The sequence below is a fragment of the Portunus trituberculatus genome, chromosome 43 (genome assembly GCF_017591435.1).
Source record: "Portunus trituberculatus isolate SZX2019 chromosome 43, ASM1759143v1, whole genome shotgun sequence".
Classification (NCBI taxonomy): Eukaryota; Metazoa; Arthropoda; class Malacostraca; order Decapoda; family Portunidae; genus Portunus; species Portunus trituberculatus.
The window spans coordinates 5,946,680-5,965,134 of record NC_059297.1 but is presented as its reverse complement, the minus strand read 5'-3'; the positions used below and the strand labels follow the sequence as shown (position 1 = coordinate 5,965,134).

General features: G+C 36.2%; 1 protein-coding gene across 2 annotated transcripts; it reads right to left on the bottom strand.

The window, feature by feature from the left end:
- Nucleotides 1-738: 738 nt before the first annotated feature.
- LOC123518071 (transmembrane protein 169-like) lies at nt 739-17,549 on the bottom strand. 2 transcript variants are annotated; one of them, XM_045278655.1, is made up of 9 exons: nt 17,454-17,549; nt 13,418-13,608; nt 12,984-13,191; nt 12,049-12,174; nt 11,494-11,616; nt 10,058-10,287; nt 9,540-9,733; nt 6,295-6,424; nt 739-5,901 (listed from the first exon to the last, which is right to left on the bottom strand). In XM_045278655.1, exons 2-9 carry the CDS (start codon nt 13,454-13,456, stop codon nt 5,737-5,739), a joined length of 1,215 nt encoding a protein of 404 aa, XP_045134590.1. In that variant the 5' UTR covers nt 13,457-13,608; nt 17,454-17,549; the 3' UTR covers nt 739-5,736. The 2 variants fall into 2 exon arrangements, with proteins under 2 accessions (XP_045134590.1, XP_045134589.1); XM_045278654.1 differs by having other exon boundaries at nt 17,370-17,541.
- Between the last annotated feature and the right edge of the window lie 906 nt (nt 17,550-18,455).

Here is an 18,455-nt window from a genome sequence, read left to right as displayed (position 1 = left end):
AGACCTCGGAATGACACTGGACAATCTATTGAAAATATATGGCTGGGTACCATAAATGGAAAATTGGAAGAAGTGGTAGAACTGATGATGGAGAGGAAAACAGTAATAAACAAATGCTCTTGTCAGTCCACAGGACTTAATAAAGTGGTACAACAGACACTATGACTTCATGGACTATCTCAGTTTACAACCTTGACAAATAAGCTGTGAAGGTTTCTCTTTTCCTTTGTTGTAACATAACATTGGGAGTCTCATGTACTGATAAAACTTCTTGCTTACTTATCACTGTAACACACATTTTTCTTTACATGTAGTAGTATATGAAATTAATATTATCTACTACCAATATACTAAGTCTTCAGATATCTGAAGAAGAGGCCATTCTACTGACTTTATGATTAGTCAATCACGTAATGCTACAAATAGCTACAGAATAGCTAATTTCAAAATTCTAATTCCTGTGGATCTATAATGCTGTTATATAACTGGAAGACAATGCACAAGCCTCTGCAATATCAACTACATGTATCAATGCATGGGAAATCTTACACACATTTGAAAAATATACCACTTAGATTCCGGTGTGTTCAATGACTGATCAGTAAAATGTATCAGACCTCATCTGATATACAATACTTATTGTTCTTTATTTTAGCTTTCACCAAGAAGATTGGCCACAATCCGAAATGAGAATTTTGAGAGAGAGAGAGAGAGAGAGAGAGAGAGAGAGAGAGAGAGAGAGAGAGAGAGAGAGAGAGAGAGAGAGAGAGAGAGAGAGAGAGAGAGAGAGAGAGAGAGAGAGAGAGAGAGAGTATGTCTGATAATCTAAAAGATATATGAACCCCATGAATGATAAGGACAGACTGGTGAGAGGCATGACAGCAGCTTGCATTGTGATGAATCTCATGAACAAAAGGAAAGTGAATTATGAAACACTAAACCCAGCGTAATCAATCACGCATTGATAAAGGTGGTGGATGTGGTTGAGGAGTTTTCAAAATTTCTATAAACATCCTAGTTGAAGGAAGACTACAAATTAAAGCCTGTTTTACTTATACAAAGTCACTTCTACTACCAGTTTTCTCATTCAATCTAATTCAAGACAAGAGGTGTGAATAATATAGATATTTCACTGTTCTACTCCATCCTACTCTCTGATATTAACCTAGAGCTGTCTACATACTGTTGTTCATGTATCAAGTAATGCTGGATTGAGAATAAAGATGAGCTGGACTGGAAGTATAGATGAAACGATTAAACACATCACACATATTGTCAAGCTACAAAATACATAAATAAAGCTTTGAAATTTAAATAAAATTCTTAATCATACTGAGTTTGAAACATACTCTACAATATAGTATATGGTAACATATCTTAAATATAAAACATTTAACAAAAACAATAACATAACAACAGTAACATAACATATTATAGTATGGTCTATGTAAATAATGGTCTGGTAATGAGTAATCACACATTTCATAAAGAAAAAAAATTGAGCAAGTAAGAACAAAGGTTGACACCACTGATATACAAACAAACAAACAAACAAACAAAAAATAAAAATAAAAAATAAGTAGATAAATAAAAAAAAAAAATAAAAAAAAAAAACACAGGCACTCAGAAAAGAATACTTCTAAAGTCATCATTCATATGATTTTTAAATATGTACAACTGAGATTACTAATTTGAGGAAAGGACCATAAAGTATATCCTTTCCATTTTGTGCAAGTTGAATTGTACATGTCACATACAAAATACAACAGAATGTAAATCTCCTTGACTCGGCAGAAACACCAGTTATGAAAGCACTACAGAAACGGAAGGTAGAAATACATCCTTCAAAATTCTGCAACAAACATTTTCATCAGACATCTTTTATGACAGACTTCATGAGCCGATCATTAGCTCCTAACAACCTTCTGTCATGCACATCTACAACTTTATATCCATTGAAAGTTTTTGTGCTGAAACTTGAGGAAAAAAATGTTATAGAGTTACATGTAAGACTGTCTTCAACCTTCATATGCATCAATTACAATCATTATAACCAAGAATCCAGTCACTACATTCTACATCACCTCAAGACCCAGTATAACAGCAAATGATATCATGCATGAACAGATACTCAGGGTGCTGGGAAAAATGTAGCATGGAAATGATGATTCATGAGTGGTACACTTAAAGACAAATATCAAGTAACATTTGACTTCCACTAAGTATGGAATTTCTTTAATATGTTACAAATCAATTAATTGTCATGTTTTACTACTAGACTGCCACTAGATGAGAGGGTTTAGGAATGAAAGAAATAGTATAAAACAGTACAAGTGTTACTTGCCCACTGATCACAACAGTCCTACTACTAACATAATCTGTAGCAAACTATAAGTTGTGTTGATGACATAAAGAGTAAAGAAGAAGCAAGAGTAGAATAGCATGACTGAGGCATATAAGTACCAATAGTGGTTTACAGCACCTGATCGCTGTTGAAAAGACATGACACACACACACACACACACACACACACACACACACACACACACACACACACACACAAAACTTTAATTTAGTGCCAGTCTTTCCTTCAAAAGTCTAATTTCCCTAAATTTGCAATTACAATTGTAACAGCATTTTTCTACTAAAAAAAGACAAGATGTGTAATCCTTTCATTGCTATGTGCAACAATTAGCAGCATTAAAATAATGTACAAATTCTTTACAAGATCCCACAAGAGGGAAAAAAATATTTATATATAGCCTGCACATTCACTTGTAGCCAGTATAATATTTAAAAGTGGTTATAGAATAATATTAAATGTTTCAGAGTGGTTTATGAGTAAGGAATGATGTTGAATAGCAGTGAGAGTTAAGAGAGGTTCCTCATCCTTGCTTTAGCTCATGTGATATCACCTCATAGTGCACTTGTAACAGGAAGACTACAATACTGCTCTGCTATCTACACAAAAAATCACAGATGACGAACCACATAAAATTGTCCCATGTCAGAACTTCTCTAATCTACATCTTGAATGCATTGACCACCAAAGATATTGTCATGCCATATCAACCAATACTATGCAGCATGGTATCTCAGGGAACCACAGCCTCTGTCAGAGCACAGTTTGGTCCCAGGTGTATGCACAGATGGTTCAATGAAAGTCAGAAGTCATTATTTGTAGCCTTGCCTATCTGTGTTTAAACTTTTCCTTCAACCATTATTCCTCTGATTGGCTATGACTCTACCACACATCATTGTCAGATCAAAAGACAGGATTGAAGAAAATCCAAACCGAGTGAAAGTGAGAGCCTAAGGTTACTTGACTTCTGACCATGACTATAAATGACCTTGGTAGAAAAGTGTGTTGGCTAATTCCTGGGAAAGACTATTTCACAAGGAAGTGTGAATTTTTTAATGTCCTGTTCTGTATTAGCAAGCAAAAGTTCTTAATGGTGTAAGGGATATTAGGGTGCCCAAAGGTTGTTGTATCTAATCACATGCCTAAAAATTCTTTTCATTTTTCTTTTTCATTCCCTGTTTTATAATATGATGCTTTAAAAATAAAATATCAGGGAATGTTTGTTGTAATAATTGAAAGTGTGTGTGTGTGTGTGTGTGTGTGTGTGTGTGTGTGTGTGTGTGTGTGTGTGTGTGTGTGTGTTGCCTTGTTTTGACAACCCCTTCATACAGAATGCCAGCCTGATGTATATAAATACAGATACAGAATATAACTCGGCCCTTTTAATGTATTTAATTAATGCCACATTATGAGTGTCTGTGAATTAAGGAATGGAAAAATTAACATCGATAAAGTGAAAGACTAAAAGCATCATGAATGTCAAGCATATGAGAACAGAAGAGCAAGTAGAGCCCTCTTAGAGCACCAGTGTTGGCAAAGCCACTGATATGATTTTGCCCTCTAAAATATAAATTGTGCTGGTTTATAAATAAAAATATTACTACAAAAGTAATATTAATATTAGAGTAGGTTATTTTTCACTGGAAAATACAAAAATAATGTTTATGTAAGGTTAGGTTAGTTTGTCATTGTGGAAAACAATGGATTGAGATTCCTCTGGGTAGTGATGAGTAAGTCTGGCAGTCATGTTCATTGTGCAGCTTATCTATTGTCTGTGCCTTTCAAAATTTACAGCAGTAATGGTAATAATGACAGTAATGATCATGAAAATAATAATAACGAATAGGAGTTATATCACTGTATGGTATATGTGACTCACTTTTAACATTAACTACTTAATTTGCTCTATTAAATGAAATAAATAAAATAAATAAAATACCACTGGAGTATTGGAACCTACACAGTCAAATGCAGCTCCACATACCATTGCTACCATATACCCCACAACTTAATGCAAGAAAGAAGTGTTTGCTGCAAATGTCTAGAAATAAAGGCCCATATTCTTAAATGCTTTGTTTTCTTATTAGGACTGCTTTCTAAAGGCTACAAAGATTGGTCTGCTTCTCATTGATGATACAATTTTTGTTAAATTATCACTACAATCATGAAAACATCCTTAAAACTCACAGTACCTTCTCCTAGACCCTTTTAAAAGTAGTTGAAATAAGAGGTCAAAACATTTATGAATGAGCCAAAGTTTTACTTTCATTATTCATTAAATATCCTGATTATTGTTTTGTATTTCTCACTTTGGACCCAAACATTTATTCCTCATAAAGCAAAAGTTTAACCTGGTGGAATGTAAATTCTAAGTGACATTTCTTGGAATGTATCTTGCCTAAAATCTATCAAGTTCCTAGAGTACAGAGATGGTCAGTAGTCAAGTAATACATCACACTTCCAATGTGTTTAGTATTTTCCTACATTCTTAAGACCCCTGATTTTTTTTTTATAATTCATTAGTTTTGGGAACTGTAAGGAGACCATCAGCAAATAAGTGAAGTTAAGATTGAGAGAAAACACTAAGGTAAACACAGCAGAAGTAAGAATTACAGGCTGCTCGACTTCCAACAATGACTGTATCAATATATCTACTCACCCATCTATCTGTCTTTATTGATCTCTATAGATATCTTTCTCGAAATGCATTTGACATTAAATTCTTGTTCACTTTTTAAAAAACATAAAATAAAGATAACAGATGTCAGGCACCTTGTTCACTCAATAAATAAAAAAAGCATACTAATAAACAAATTAAACAGATTAATTGGCCAATGTGAATAAACAAAAGAATGTTGAGGTATTTTGTCTGGCCATTTGAAAAGTGTGTATTGTAGTGTTGCCCAAGCCCCTGCCAAACATGACAGAACAGACCACAACCTGCTTCCCTTGCCATAGCCATGCTATACATGTGGGTTAGAACAGCACACATTCAACTGCAATACATTTCTCTCTAGCACATAACACAAGAATGCATAACTCAATACATTTCCCTTAAAACTTGGTACACACATACCTAAATGCTAATTCATGATTAATTATATCATCAAGTTTACAACCAGTTTTCATCGATTGCCATTTCTTAAAAAGCTTTTTTAAAATAAGAAAAAATTGAATATTCTCAAAGATATTAATTTTGTAAATAGATTATTTCTTTTCATAAAACTTTATGTTGATATTTGGACACCCACTTCACTTGTAAATCTGTATGTGTGTGTGTGTGTGTGTGTGTGTGTGTGTGTGTGTGTGTGTGTGTGTGTGTGTGTGTGTGTGTGTGTGTGTGTGTGTGTGTGTGTGTGTGTGTGTGTCATGACTTACACAGTACAGTCCTGCACCTTGGCACTGAGTGGTTCTGTCATGAGCACCACTGTTTCGTATGGAGCACATTCCTCCACATGCAGCAGAGAGCACAGCCACCCATAGAAGCCTTTCTCTGGGTCACTGATCTCAGACCACCAAGAGTCATATGACAAGGATATCTGAAAGTAAGACAATACATTATACTTGAGCTTATGATGTCCTTTAAAGAACCAAACTTTCATTAAAAAAACAAATAAAAATTATGCATGATCCACACACTGCTCCTTCTAGTAATGTATTCCAGTGATCTATAGCACTATTTGGCGAGTGGATTTCTGCATGTACTTATCTTCTATTGTCTTGTTAAGTTTAATGTTATGTCCTTTTTACTGGATTGGATAACACAAGTCTTCTATGTTAACCTTTACCTTTTCCTTATATATTTGTACATCACAATCATATCTCTTTTTCATCTTGGGTATCTCTAACTAATCTTATAAAAAAAAATAAAAAATAATAATAATAATAATGCATGAGTAATGTACAAAAGCAAACAATCCAATGACACAAACCTGAACCAGTGCTCCATATATCCCCAGTCCAAAAGTGAAGACGATGATAAGAAATGGATACGTGAGAATGAGCAATGGTGGCAATGTTATTTTAGGGAGACAGCGTGCTTCTGTTGCCCTTGTCAGCATGCTGGGGAAAGGAATATATTGTCTGAGATACATTGTATTACTGAAGTGGTGGAACAGTCAAAGCTGACCAAAACATCATTAACATACTGATTATCACCTAGGCAGTTCCTTACTAGTAAAGTGTTGGAGATGCAGACTACTGTGTTGGTCCCGACAAGGATATGATCTCTGCTGAGGACTTCCAGAAATAATTTGTCCATATATCATATAAATTTTAAACTTTCCATGATACTTTAAAACTGATTATCATATTATACCTTAGTAATGTATTAGTTTTTAATGCTTTGTCATTTTCAATACAGTTAACTCTATGAACTTAAGGTGTCAGTGTAAATATATATGATCTTTTCTGCTGTGGGTATTTCATCACTAAATGCTTACACGACAAACAGTATGGATAGATGAAATTGCAATTCGTAACAAAATTGCTAATAAACAGCTTTGTAAAACCTAGTACATACATGTATTCACCTGCCTCCAAATGGTGTGTTTTCAACTCTCCATGTATCTCAAGGCCACAGGACTGCATGATATACTTTTGTCCCCAAATATGCCTTGCCTGTGCATTTTTTCCTTGTGGAGTACAAAGTCCATTTTTTCAGGTAAATTTTGGGGACAAAAATATATCCATGCAGTCTTGTATGGCCTTGGGGTACTGAGATGTTGTCATCATGCAATCACATTACTACTGGAATACTGCTAGTGCTCACCATTTGAAGCTGGGTGAAAGCATGCATCAATATTATACATACAGTGCTTGTCACGGCATTATGTCAGGTAAGCACCCTGGCATAATGCCGTCACAAAAAACAATGGCTTTTCTGTTGCGGCATTATGCAGAGTACCAGTCATTAACATGATGTCACTGCCTCCCTACACACACCACTGTACTGCCTCAGTGCCCCCATGGCTGTCATGGCGAGAGGAAGTGTTGCGCAGTAGTTCTCTCATTCGCACCATGTTTTGTCTGTATTTTCCTTGGTTTCTAGTCTATAATTTGGTGAAAATTAGAGATGTACCGATGCATCAGTAATGGTATCGGAATCGGCAGTATCGGCCCATTTTATGGGTATCAGTATCGGCTTATTTCATGCCGATACTTCCGATACCTAAAAGAAATTTACTACTTAGTGATATATTCGATATAAGATATTGATGATACCAAATCAATATAATACAGCATATTAAGTTTCCGTGGTGATTACCGTATGTCATAGAATACTGTTTTCTGTGGTAATAAGCCACAACCTCTAAATTGGATGTGCATGAAACGTGTATAGGCTGAACTCCGGCATCCTGTCACACGATCGGTCATGAGTCACCACGTATTCTCACTGTCTCTCAGTCAGACGCTGCTCCTCCACCCACACAAAGTTCACACAGGTGAAAAGCTTATGTTTTTTAACTATAATCTTAGAATGTCAAACTTCAGATATTGAGAATCCAGCAAAATGATTGTGTTAACCTAAGGATGTAAAAATTACATAACTGAGAAAGTAACGATTCTGTTTTGTAATCATGTGCATTGTGTATAATTTGTTGCATATTAATTATTTAAGATCATAGCAATACACTAGAAATTTTGAATAAACTAAACTTTTTTCTATTTAATTGAAAAGATTAGGTGAAAGCTCATTTTTCTGAATTGGTCTAATGAATTAATATCAAAGAATATCAGATTTAATTAAAGAGAAACATACACAACAAAATGAGTTTCTTTTGCTAATATTTTATGTCTGTTTTACAATTTTAAGAATTTTAAAAATATTTTTGAACGCCAAAATATCGTCAATAAAAAATTAGTAACGAAAATGCACAAGAAATGGTCGCTAAAGGAGTAAGAAGTAAGAATTTAAAATAACTGACAAGAATCAGAAGACTAAGAAGATATTCATTCCAATTACTGAGTAATTTACCTTTGCAAATGGCTTCAAAAAGCTTCTAAAATTGCTCCTATTTCACAAATATTCTCAGAAGGACTTACAGCATCCCCCAAAACAAAGCCTCCCATCTGAAAACGCTCGCCGTCCACCAACTCATCCTGGTGTCCAGTGCAGTAATCACTATAAGTAGTAGTATCGGTATCGGAATCGGCCAGAATTTTGGTATCGGTACATCTCTAATGAAAATGAGTAAAAGGAAGTCATGAATGCCTGTAACTATAGTTCAGATCATAGGGCTTCACAAAGCTAGGCTGGTGTGAGTGAGGGATCTGTGAGAAACTGGTTGAAGCATTTCAAGGATGACAGTGGTGTCGAGATACTGTCTGCTAAACCTCGGCCTGGCTTGCATCAGAAAGCAGACGTGAGTTTTTCTTTCAATTCTCTGGCAGTTACAGTAGGTGTACTCTCTAGCTGCCTTTTGAGCACAGTTAAAGTGCATACAGATGTTTTCTTTGAGAGGCAGGCCAAGGTTTAGCAGATGGTACCTCAACACCACTGTCAACCCTGAAACACTTCAACCATTTTCTCACAGATCCCTCACTCACACCAATATTTGCCACTATTTCTCTTGTCTGGAGCCCAGCTTTGTGAAGCCCTATGATCTGAATTATAGTTACAGGCATCAATGACTTCCTTTTACTCATACTCACTCAGGTATAGCCCACAAACCAAGGGAAACACAGACCAAAGGTGGTGTGAATGAAACAACAATGGTGCAACACTTCCTCTCACCATGACAGTCACGAGGGCACTGAGGTAGTACTGTGGTGTGTTGGGTGGCAGAGACATCATGCTAATGCTTGGTACCCTGCATAATGCCATGATGAAAAAAGACATCCCTATATGATAGGCCATTGTTTTCGTCACAGCATTATGCCATGGCGTTCACTCAGCATAATGCCATGACGAGCACTGTATATACTACATACAGAAAAAGATACTTTATGTAATTGGTACTCTAAATATCTCTGTAAAACTTTCATGTGATACTGTACAATACTAGAAACTTGACAAGTTATCATCACAAAATATCTTTTATTGCAGAAAATCTCAAAATATAAATGAATGAGAACATAATATATGATATAATATAATACTAAAAACAAATTAAAGCCATTGACATTTAAATGATTTTTCTTCCTGTAAGAAGTCTACAAGAGGCACACCACTGACCTGTACCAAGTGAGGGTCCCAAGGTAAAATGAGTAACCTGAGGACACGAGGAAGACGAATGGGAAGCAGATGAGGGAGAGGAGGGTAATGTGAGGCCCATAGCGTTGAGAGCATCGTGGCTTAGGCTTATCTGGCCCAAGGGTCTGTGTGATGGAGGCTTCCAGATCATCAAGCTCCTCACGGGACAAGTTCACCTGAGGGTTCCAAGAAGACGCATTGACAGTTGTTGTGCAGGCCATCAAAAACAGCAGACTTGTTATCTAATATATTGACTATTTTTACTAGGAAGGCAATTTTTTCTCAAAATACTGGTTACTGCAATAAGTAATAATAATCATATCAATAAATAAGTTAATTAAAATCTCCACAGACACACTAAAAAGTTCCATGTGGTTATAAGAAGAACTGTCAAGCAGTGAAATGTGTAATACATGACTAAGTTGATCATGTGTATTCTTTCACTAAGGAACATCAGACCAAGAGATGGTGCCTCATACTCATATTCCCAGAAAACATACCTTTACATCAATGCTGTGTCCCTTCTTCTTCCCACGCTTAATGGTGCCTGTGAGGGTGACGTAGGACTCCAGGCCCTCTGGCATGTCCTCACTGAACACCACCTGGCCACCATTGACTCCACTGTCACTGCTGCGATCACCACTGTTGCTGGCAACACCTTCGTTACCTGCTGGATGCTGGGGAGACGCCTGTTGCTCCTGCTGTTGTTCTTGTTCATGTTGTAAGGTTTCTGAGTAATAAATTTCAAAGTGAAAAAAGATTGTAAACTTAAAAAAGAAAAACTTAAATTGCAAATTATTTTTCAATTATTTAAGCAGGTCTGTATCTAATTTAAAAAAACAAATAAATAAAAATTAATTTACCTAAATATTTTTCTTATCATTAGAAAATATTCTTTACTTAAAGAAGAATCCTTATATAAAGTTATGAATCATTTTAAAATTATTAGGAATGCAGCATTGATAATAAACTTTTTCACTTTCAAAGTAATATGCAGCAGAGCTAAAAAACTTTATTCACTTTATGATAAAATGAAAACACTTCACATAAATGCACTTTTCAACTAAAGCACAGTTTCTATATCAATATTCTTCTCCAAATAATTACTTGATTGTCTATAAAGTTAGAATAAAATCTTTCATTGCAAATCTTTTTAATTATTCGTAAAGGTCCAGATCTGCATTAAAAATTGAAAAAAATTGAATTTAAAATATTTTTGCCTCATTACCAGAATAAGTTCTTTACTTCTAGAAGAGCCTTTACATACAGTTATGAAATATTTCAGAGTTGTTAGGAATGCAGCATAGATAATAAACATTCTTAATTTTTCTAAACCAAAACTTCTTGTCCTATCCACTCCTATGCTGGTGTAGGGTGGTATCATCATTGATAAAGAGCAGGAAGAGGGTGGGTGACAGGAGAGATCCCTGAGGAACATCACTGTTAATAGATATACAAGAACAGAGGCCATCTACCACACCAGCAATAGAACAGTTGAAGAGAACTTGAGATGAAGTTGCAGAGAGAAAGATAAAAGCCATATGAGGGTAGTTTGGAGATTAAAGCTTTGTGACAGACTTTATTAAAGGCTTTTGAAATACCTAAAACTTCCTCCTTATGACTTGAACTCCTAAATTTCAAGAGGCAGGTTTCAAGATATCCTGTAATTTTTTTACTATTGCAACTACCAGATACTTCATATTACTATGTTCTATACATTTAGTTGAAATATAAGTGTCACCAAATGATTTTTTCACCTTAGAATAGATTAATCAGTTTCCCATTGATTACAAAGAGAAATTAAGGTCTCACTTGGACCAAAATCAGGTTGTACTCTCAGTCTGGAAATGGATTAAGAACATAATCCGAGGCACCACTGTACTGAAAGAACTATTTGTTAGAGCTTTTCAATGATGGCACCACAAAACAGACTAACCATCAGTCACTGCAGTGGGTTGGCTGTCACCTTCCTTATGTGAATGTCCTGTCTGGCACCCCTCACCTGTGTCTGAGAGGGTGGTGTCTTCCACTAGCACAGCACTATTGCGCTGCATGCCATCTGCAATTCAACATTTCATGTGTTACTTCGATAAACATATCAAATGAAATACATCCCTGCCACATACAAGAGATGGAAATGGATGAAGGCAATAGAATTTGGGTAGATTAGCAGTGAGCCTTTATCTTTCATTCACCTAATGCTAACATATTCTAAACCAAACATCCCATTGTCATTGTTCACTTTAACTAACAAGAACATATCACAATCTACAGAATTTGTGTAGAGTGATGAAGGGCTAAGACAGAAAGGATCATTTGTCACCATAATTTTGAAAGGTACTTTATCAGCCTATCAATCTTTCCTCAAGCACTCATTCCAAATTCTTTCTGTTCTATTGCACATTCCACTTCATAATACTTGATATGGTTCTTCAACTTTGTCTTAATACTATAATTATAAAGCTGAGGGTAAGATAGCACGATACATTACCAGAGGCAGTACTGCTAGTCTCCAGTAAGTTGTTCATGCTTGTCCGAGAACAGGCATCATCTGGCAAAAGTCTAGACCGAACACTGCTTCCCAGAGCTTCCATGCTGCTACTGCTGCCCTCTCCATCTTTGGAGGCAAGGAAAAATTGGAGGAGAAAAAAATATTTAAATGTACAATTCAATTCTGGAGCAAACAAATAAGGCAAATGCATAAATCAATAGAAGAATGTATCTATCTCCACTCCACAAAGGAATGATTCCTAAAATAAAATGTACACACACACACACACACACACACACACACACACACACACACACACACACACATATGCTAGGTGAATGAGGGACCATTGTTATGTTGTCAGTGGAGATCTGGGATAAGTTGGACAATGAGGTCATTACAATAAACAAATTTAAGACAAAGTTAGATGAAAATAAATCTGGAAATAGACAGCATGAGCATACTTCTTTTTCCTGTGTGTCACAACTAAGTAAATACAACTAAGTAGGTAAATTCATGCAGACACAATCCAAGACTCAAGTATCCACTGGAGATCAGACTCCCTTAAAAAAGCAAGAGAATGCTGATTAATTTTCTACACACAAAGAGAAATATTTGTGAGATGTTCATCTTGGCACCAGGAACAGTAAATTGTTCACTGTTCCTATGGCCTGACTAATTGTAACTTATTAAGAACTTTTTTGGTTTTAAGACAACATAACAATGGTCCCTTGATCACCTATATTTGCCGCCAATGCAACTATTGAATGTGTGTGTGTGTGTGTGTGTGTGTGTGTGTGTGTGTGTGTGTGTGTGTGTGTGTGTGTGTGTATATATATATATATATATATATATATATATATATATATATATATATATATATATATATATATATATATATATATATATATATATATATATATATATTATTGTACCTTGCTGTATGAGATTGTCAATGCTGGGTGTGTGCTTATCGAGGTCAGTCGTTGATGCTGTATGCTGTGACTGCGAAGGAGTTATAACTGGAGTCACAGGAGTGATGGGAGTCAGCATAGTGGACACAGCAGAATTTTCTTGTAGGAGGCACTCAGCTGAGCCTCCTCCTCCTCCTGTGTCACAAACTGATCCACCACTTTCATATTCCTGAAGTGTTCAACATGGACATGAAATAAATCTATAAATACAAGAGAAAAATTACATATCCAAACAGGATTTTTACAAGTTTCCAGGTAGACTTCTGCTATAAATATTTGAAGTATTAGATATTTCATTGTTTAAAGTTCCCAAAGTATTTACAGACAATAGAAAACACAGCATAACATACAATCATTATGTCAAACACACTGAAAAAGTAAATCAAATCAGTCACCTGAGAAGCACAAGCTGTATCATTTTCTTGTGCTTCCATCTCAGCAATTGTTGTCTTCACTGCGTCCTAAATAACTTGCCCATACACAATATTTACTTCAGTAAGGATGTATTCCACAGTCTTTCAGTCCATCTGCATGTTACAGGTGCCATGGTCTCTTGTGCTGCTGTCTGAGTGTTCATACTTGAAGGCTGGAAAAAAGAAAAAAAAAATTGCACTGGAGAATTTTGTACCGGCAGAACTACACTTTCAATAAGAGGAGCAAGAGTAACATACAGGTAAATATGCAGTTTCAACCAATACACCCTATCTTATATTTTTTTTTCCCTACATCTAACAAGCTTGGCAACCTCCTGGGAAAGTGTGGTCTTAGGGTGGGGAAACCAAACCAAACCTAACCTAAATTCTGTCCTGAAGTTATTATCAATTTCCGAGAGGGTAAAATGAGGTTAGAAATGCTCATAGAAGTGTGATCAAGACCATGAGAATGTATAAAGTTACATGTGATGTATTGGTTGAAATTGCAATAATTCCACCTGGTAAATTCTGTCCTGAAGTTATTATTAATTTCCAAGAGGGTAAAATGGGGTTAGAAATGCTCATAGAAATGTGATCCAGACCATGAGAATGTATAAAGTTACATGTGTTGTATTGGTTAAAACTGCAATAATACCAGCATACATATGTTACTGAGGCCACCGAAGTTTGAAACATCTTGCCATATGAACAAGTGACACCCATGGCTGTGCTGGTGTGATGCCCAACCTTGGAACATCACAGAAACAATGAGAAAATCACATGAAGGCCAGATAGATTCACCATGAGAGACGCCTTTGCCTGGAATCAAACGTCAGGGCTGTCATGGTACAATACTTATCCATTTTTCCAATTATCATTAAGAACTGAGTGAGTCTGTCAGTCTTTATCATCCAGGCACAATAATGCTATTGTTTTTCTTCCTCCTAATTAAGCATAAGACACTAAGTTCATTGGTACAGAAATTGATCATATTCACAGATGCTTTTTCCTTCCGTCATATGAGGAAGTTGCTTAAGTTTTATTTTTTTCATTTCATTTAGTTTATTCACTCTCCGTGGTATTGCATATATTTCTATTCTCACCGACCATATGACATATCCAAATACACATAGAAAAGAAAGAAAATTAAGAAAGTGTGGGGGCTTAAAAGCAATGGACAAGAGAACCAGGGTAGTAATAGATTGGGATTGGAGTCTGCAACCATTTCTTAACGCATTGCCAATATTTCTATTCACACCAACCAAATGACATATCCAAATACACGTAGAAAAGAAAGAAAATTAAGAACGTGTGGGGGGTTTAAAAGCAATGGACAAGAGAACTAGTGTCCATATTCAGAAACGTTTTGGTCTCTCACCACAACTATTTTCCAAGGCCACAGAGATGATTAGAATGATTTTCAAGTGTTTCTCAGGTTAATAATGTAGAAATCTCATCAATCTACCTCTAGAGCCATAAAAACACCTTAAAAAACTCGTGTATATTCAAATAAACCCTCTTGAAATGGAGATGAAGCACAGGACTGTTTTAAAATACGAGCCCAGGATAGTAATACGTTGAGGAATGCCGGCTGATTCGGACCGTGGCCGATTCGGACTGTGGCTGATTCGGATCAGATTCGGACCTTAGTCTTGACCGATATATTGAGGAAGCTTTTAGTGAACTTTCAGGAAAGGTAGGTGTAATTGGACCAGTAAGAGAATTTATGGATTACGTAAGGGAAACATGGTTGCATCATAGGATATGAAAAGTGGAGAACTGGTCAGTATTTGGGCGCAGTACAAGAAGGATGACATCATAAACTAAACAAAAGTGCCAAAAAAGGTAACCTCCCATTTTACTTGTTGATAAACTTGCTTTATTTAGAGGCTAAGGAAATACCTTATCAGGTTAAGCTTGTCAAAGAGGGCAAACTAAAGAGGCGTCAAAGAAAACAGGTAAAGGACATTCAAGGGCGTATTATGGGAGTGTGGAAGGACTACAATGATAGGAAGATTACAACTGGCCAGCTTCTAAAGAAGTGTGCCTATATATATGTGTAATTGAAGGATTTGAAGTTACTTTGGGTTACAATGGGTTTATTTAGGTGGTTTCAATAAACGCATTGTATGTTTTTATTTTTACGTCATTTTTTTTTTTTTTTTTTTTTTTATGCAATTTTACTTTTGGATGTATTTTTCCTGATCCACAGTGGCCAAAGTTGCTTAACACTGGTAACTTTTGCTTTTATTTTACATTAAATGTACGCTCAGTAACAGGTATTTATATAAGGTCCGAATTAATGGTCCGAATCAACCAACCATGAAGGGCTGAATCAGCCTTAATACAGGTCCGAAAGAGCCAGAAAAAGGTCCGAATCAGTGTTGCTAAATTAGTGGTTTTCCTGCTAAATCTAGAGGTTTTGTTTGGCATCTAGCGAGAAAAAAAGTGGTTTAACGGCTAGCGGGATTTCTAGCGGGATTGCAAAGTTTATTGCCCGCTTAAAACCGCTGAATATGATTATATATTATTTTCAATTAAGTTTGCCAGCTTTAACAGTATGGTATAGTGTCGAGAATATGAGTACTGATCTTTACATGAAAGAAACATGTCTGTATGTATGAGTGTCTGTCTGTACGAGAAAGAGTCGTGTTCCTGTAATACGAGATTAGTTCCTGTATCATGGTGAGACTCCACACAGGACAGTGCCGCACCGTCCTGTGTGGAGTAGAGGCTTTACGGGAGAAAGGTTTTTCAAAACAAGATGAAATGTCGCTAAGAGAAAGATGTATCAAGTTCATTACTGTTTTAGTACATGAAATTAGACAGAGGCTTCCCAGTAACATCAACATGCTTGAAAAGATCTCTCTCCTGTCAGTAAATAATGCTTAACATGCAGTTAAAGAGCCTCTGACTCCATTTCTGGAATTATTGCAGACACCCGCAGACCAGATTAGTGTTATTGAAGGCCAGTGGCAGAATCTCACTCTCATCAAGTGGAATGAGAGCAAGAATACTGTCAGTTTTTGGAGTGAAGTTAGTAGGTACACGGATGCTTCTGATTGTAATCCTCTAAAAGAGCTCACAGAATTTGCATTACCAGTCCTCGTTCTTCCTCATGCAAATGCCGATGTAGAGCGAGTCTTTAGTCAAATGGCCATTGTCAAGACAAAACTGAGATATAAAATGGAAACCAAAATGGCAAATGCCATTCTAGGGGTTAGGGCTTGCCTCAGGAGGAATGATAAGTGCTGCTATAACTATGACCTACTACCTGATGTCTTTAGAAAAATTGGAACCATGGAAGCCTACACAGTAAAAGAAACAGAAAGTCCAGCAGTACATCTCACAGCAGTGGCTAGCACATATCCGAGAGAATTCCAAGATGATGATGTTGATGACCCATCACACCACTTGCTTCTTTGAGGGTAAGTGACAAAAATCATTGTATATACCGACAACATTATGCATTTCTCATGTAGGATATTAATAATATTGTAAAGTTTTATCAGTGTTAGCTGAACAGTAAATTTATTAGTATATTAAACTGTTTATATATATATATATATATATATATATATATATATATATATATATATATATATATGGCGAGTTTTTTGTCGGAATCTAGCGGGATTTTGGATCCATCTGGCGGATTTTAAAAATCTGATTTGGCAACACTGGTCCGAATTAGCCTGGTCCTAATAAGCAGTACCTCATACGTTGAGATTGAAGTCTGCAACAATTTATTAACGCATTGCCAAGGTGTGATAGATCAACTAGTCCAACAAACAGCGCAAGATCGACTACTGACTCTTGACCTGATAATGCATGCAAGTCCGTTCCTAGAAAACTATGGTGTTATACGGCTCGTGACAACACAACGCTACTTATTCATCTCTACATTTTATGACACTACTGGAAAAATACTCACGTCCTGATCTTTCCAAGTATCGCAAATTACTCTCAAGACTACCGGCAATGTAATTTGAGATGCAGGGCCCGTATTAAGTTTTACCTGGGGCAGTATTGGACCGGCGCTGTGACAAAGATAAGGCCTCACAGCGCCCTGACAGCCGCCACCCAGCAGACGCCTCCCCGCCTCCTGCCCCAGTCATAACAATCAACTCAGCTTTTATATTGACCTCCATTACCTACATAATATATAATCGTTTAATTAAACTTCTATATCATGTTAAAATATTATTTTCTGTTGTGAGTGAAACATTTTATATATGCAGTTGTTTTATTTTAATATGGTAGTCAATTGAACGTCTAGTGTCCTCTTCCATTATGATGTTTTATACTTTTCTTTTTTTTTTTGTTATATGAAAGGAGATAACTGGTCAAAGGTAACAAAAATAATCAAACAAAAAGACCCACTGAGACTAGAGTGTTCAGCCTGCAGACCACAAAAACATTTTAGCACATGCCATCAAGTTATTTAAAATGTTCTCAGATACAAACTACATAGATGTGCAATCTTTCTTTACCTTAGAGGAGGGAAGTAGGACTAGAAATCATGGCAGGAAGATTAGAAAGCAAGGCTGCAGGTTAGATATAGGAAAATATTTTTTTTAGTCATAGGGTGATAGACTTCTGGAATGCATTGCCAGAGAGGGTTGATTTCATTTGATTTGATAAGTTTATTGTTGAAAAAAAAGTACAACAAAGGAGATGGGAGGAGCCTGCCACCCATCCCCAAAACAAATGTTCATAGAAAACTAATGTATTGCAGTACAAAAATAAATAACCTTAAGTATATTTACATTATTTACAAAGGTGGAGCAAAAAGTGGGAAATCCTTGAGGATGGCAGGGATGATGTCATTGTTGAAGAACCAGCTATTATTTATGTTATGTTATGATGTCATTGTTGAAGAACTAGCTTATCATTGGTGGCAGGTCCCAGTTCCCCTGTGGGCGGAAATGCACCAGCAAGGGACACTCCATGACATAGTGGGCAAGTGTGTGCCCTGCAGGACTGTGACACAGCTTACAGGGCATAGCAGCAGCCCCAC

Excerpts from the sequence above, each read along its gene's own strand:
- LOC123518071 (XM_045278655.1), bottom strand. The coding sequence starts at position 13,456 with ATGGAAGCACAAGAAAATGATACAGCTTGTGCTTCTCAG. Across the intron at positions 12,175-12,983 it reads TGACAATCTCATACAGCAAG|ATGGAGAGGGCAGCAGTAGC; the intron begins GTACAATAATAT and ends TTGCCTCCAAAG. Across the intron at positions 11,617-12,048 it reads GACTAGCAGTACTGCCTCTG|ATGGCATGCAGCGCAATAGT; the intron begins GTAATGTATCGT and ends GTTGAATTGCAG.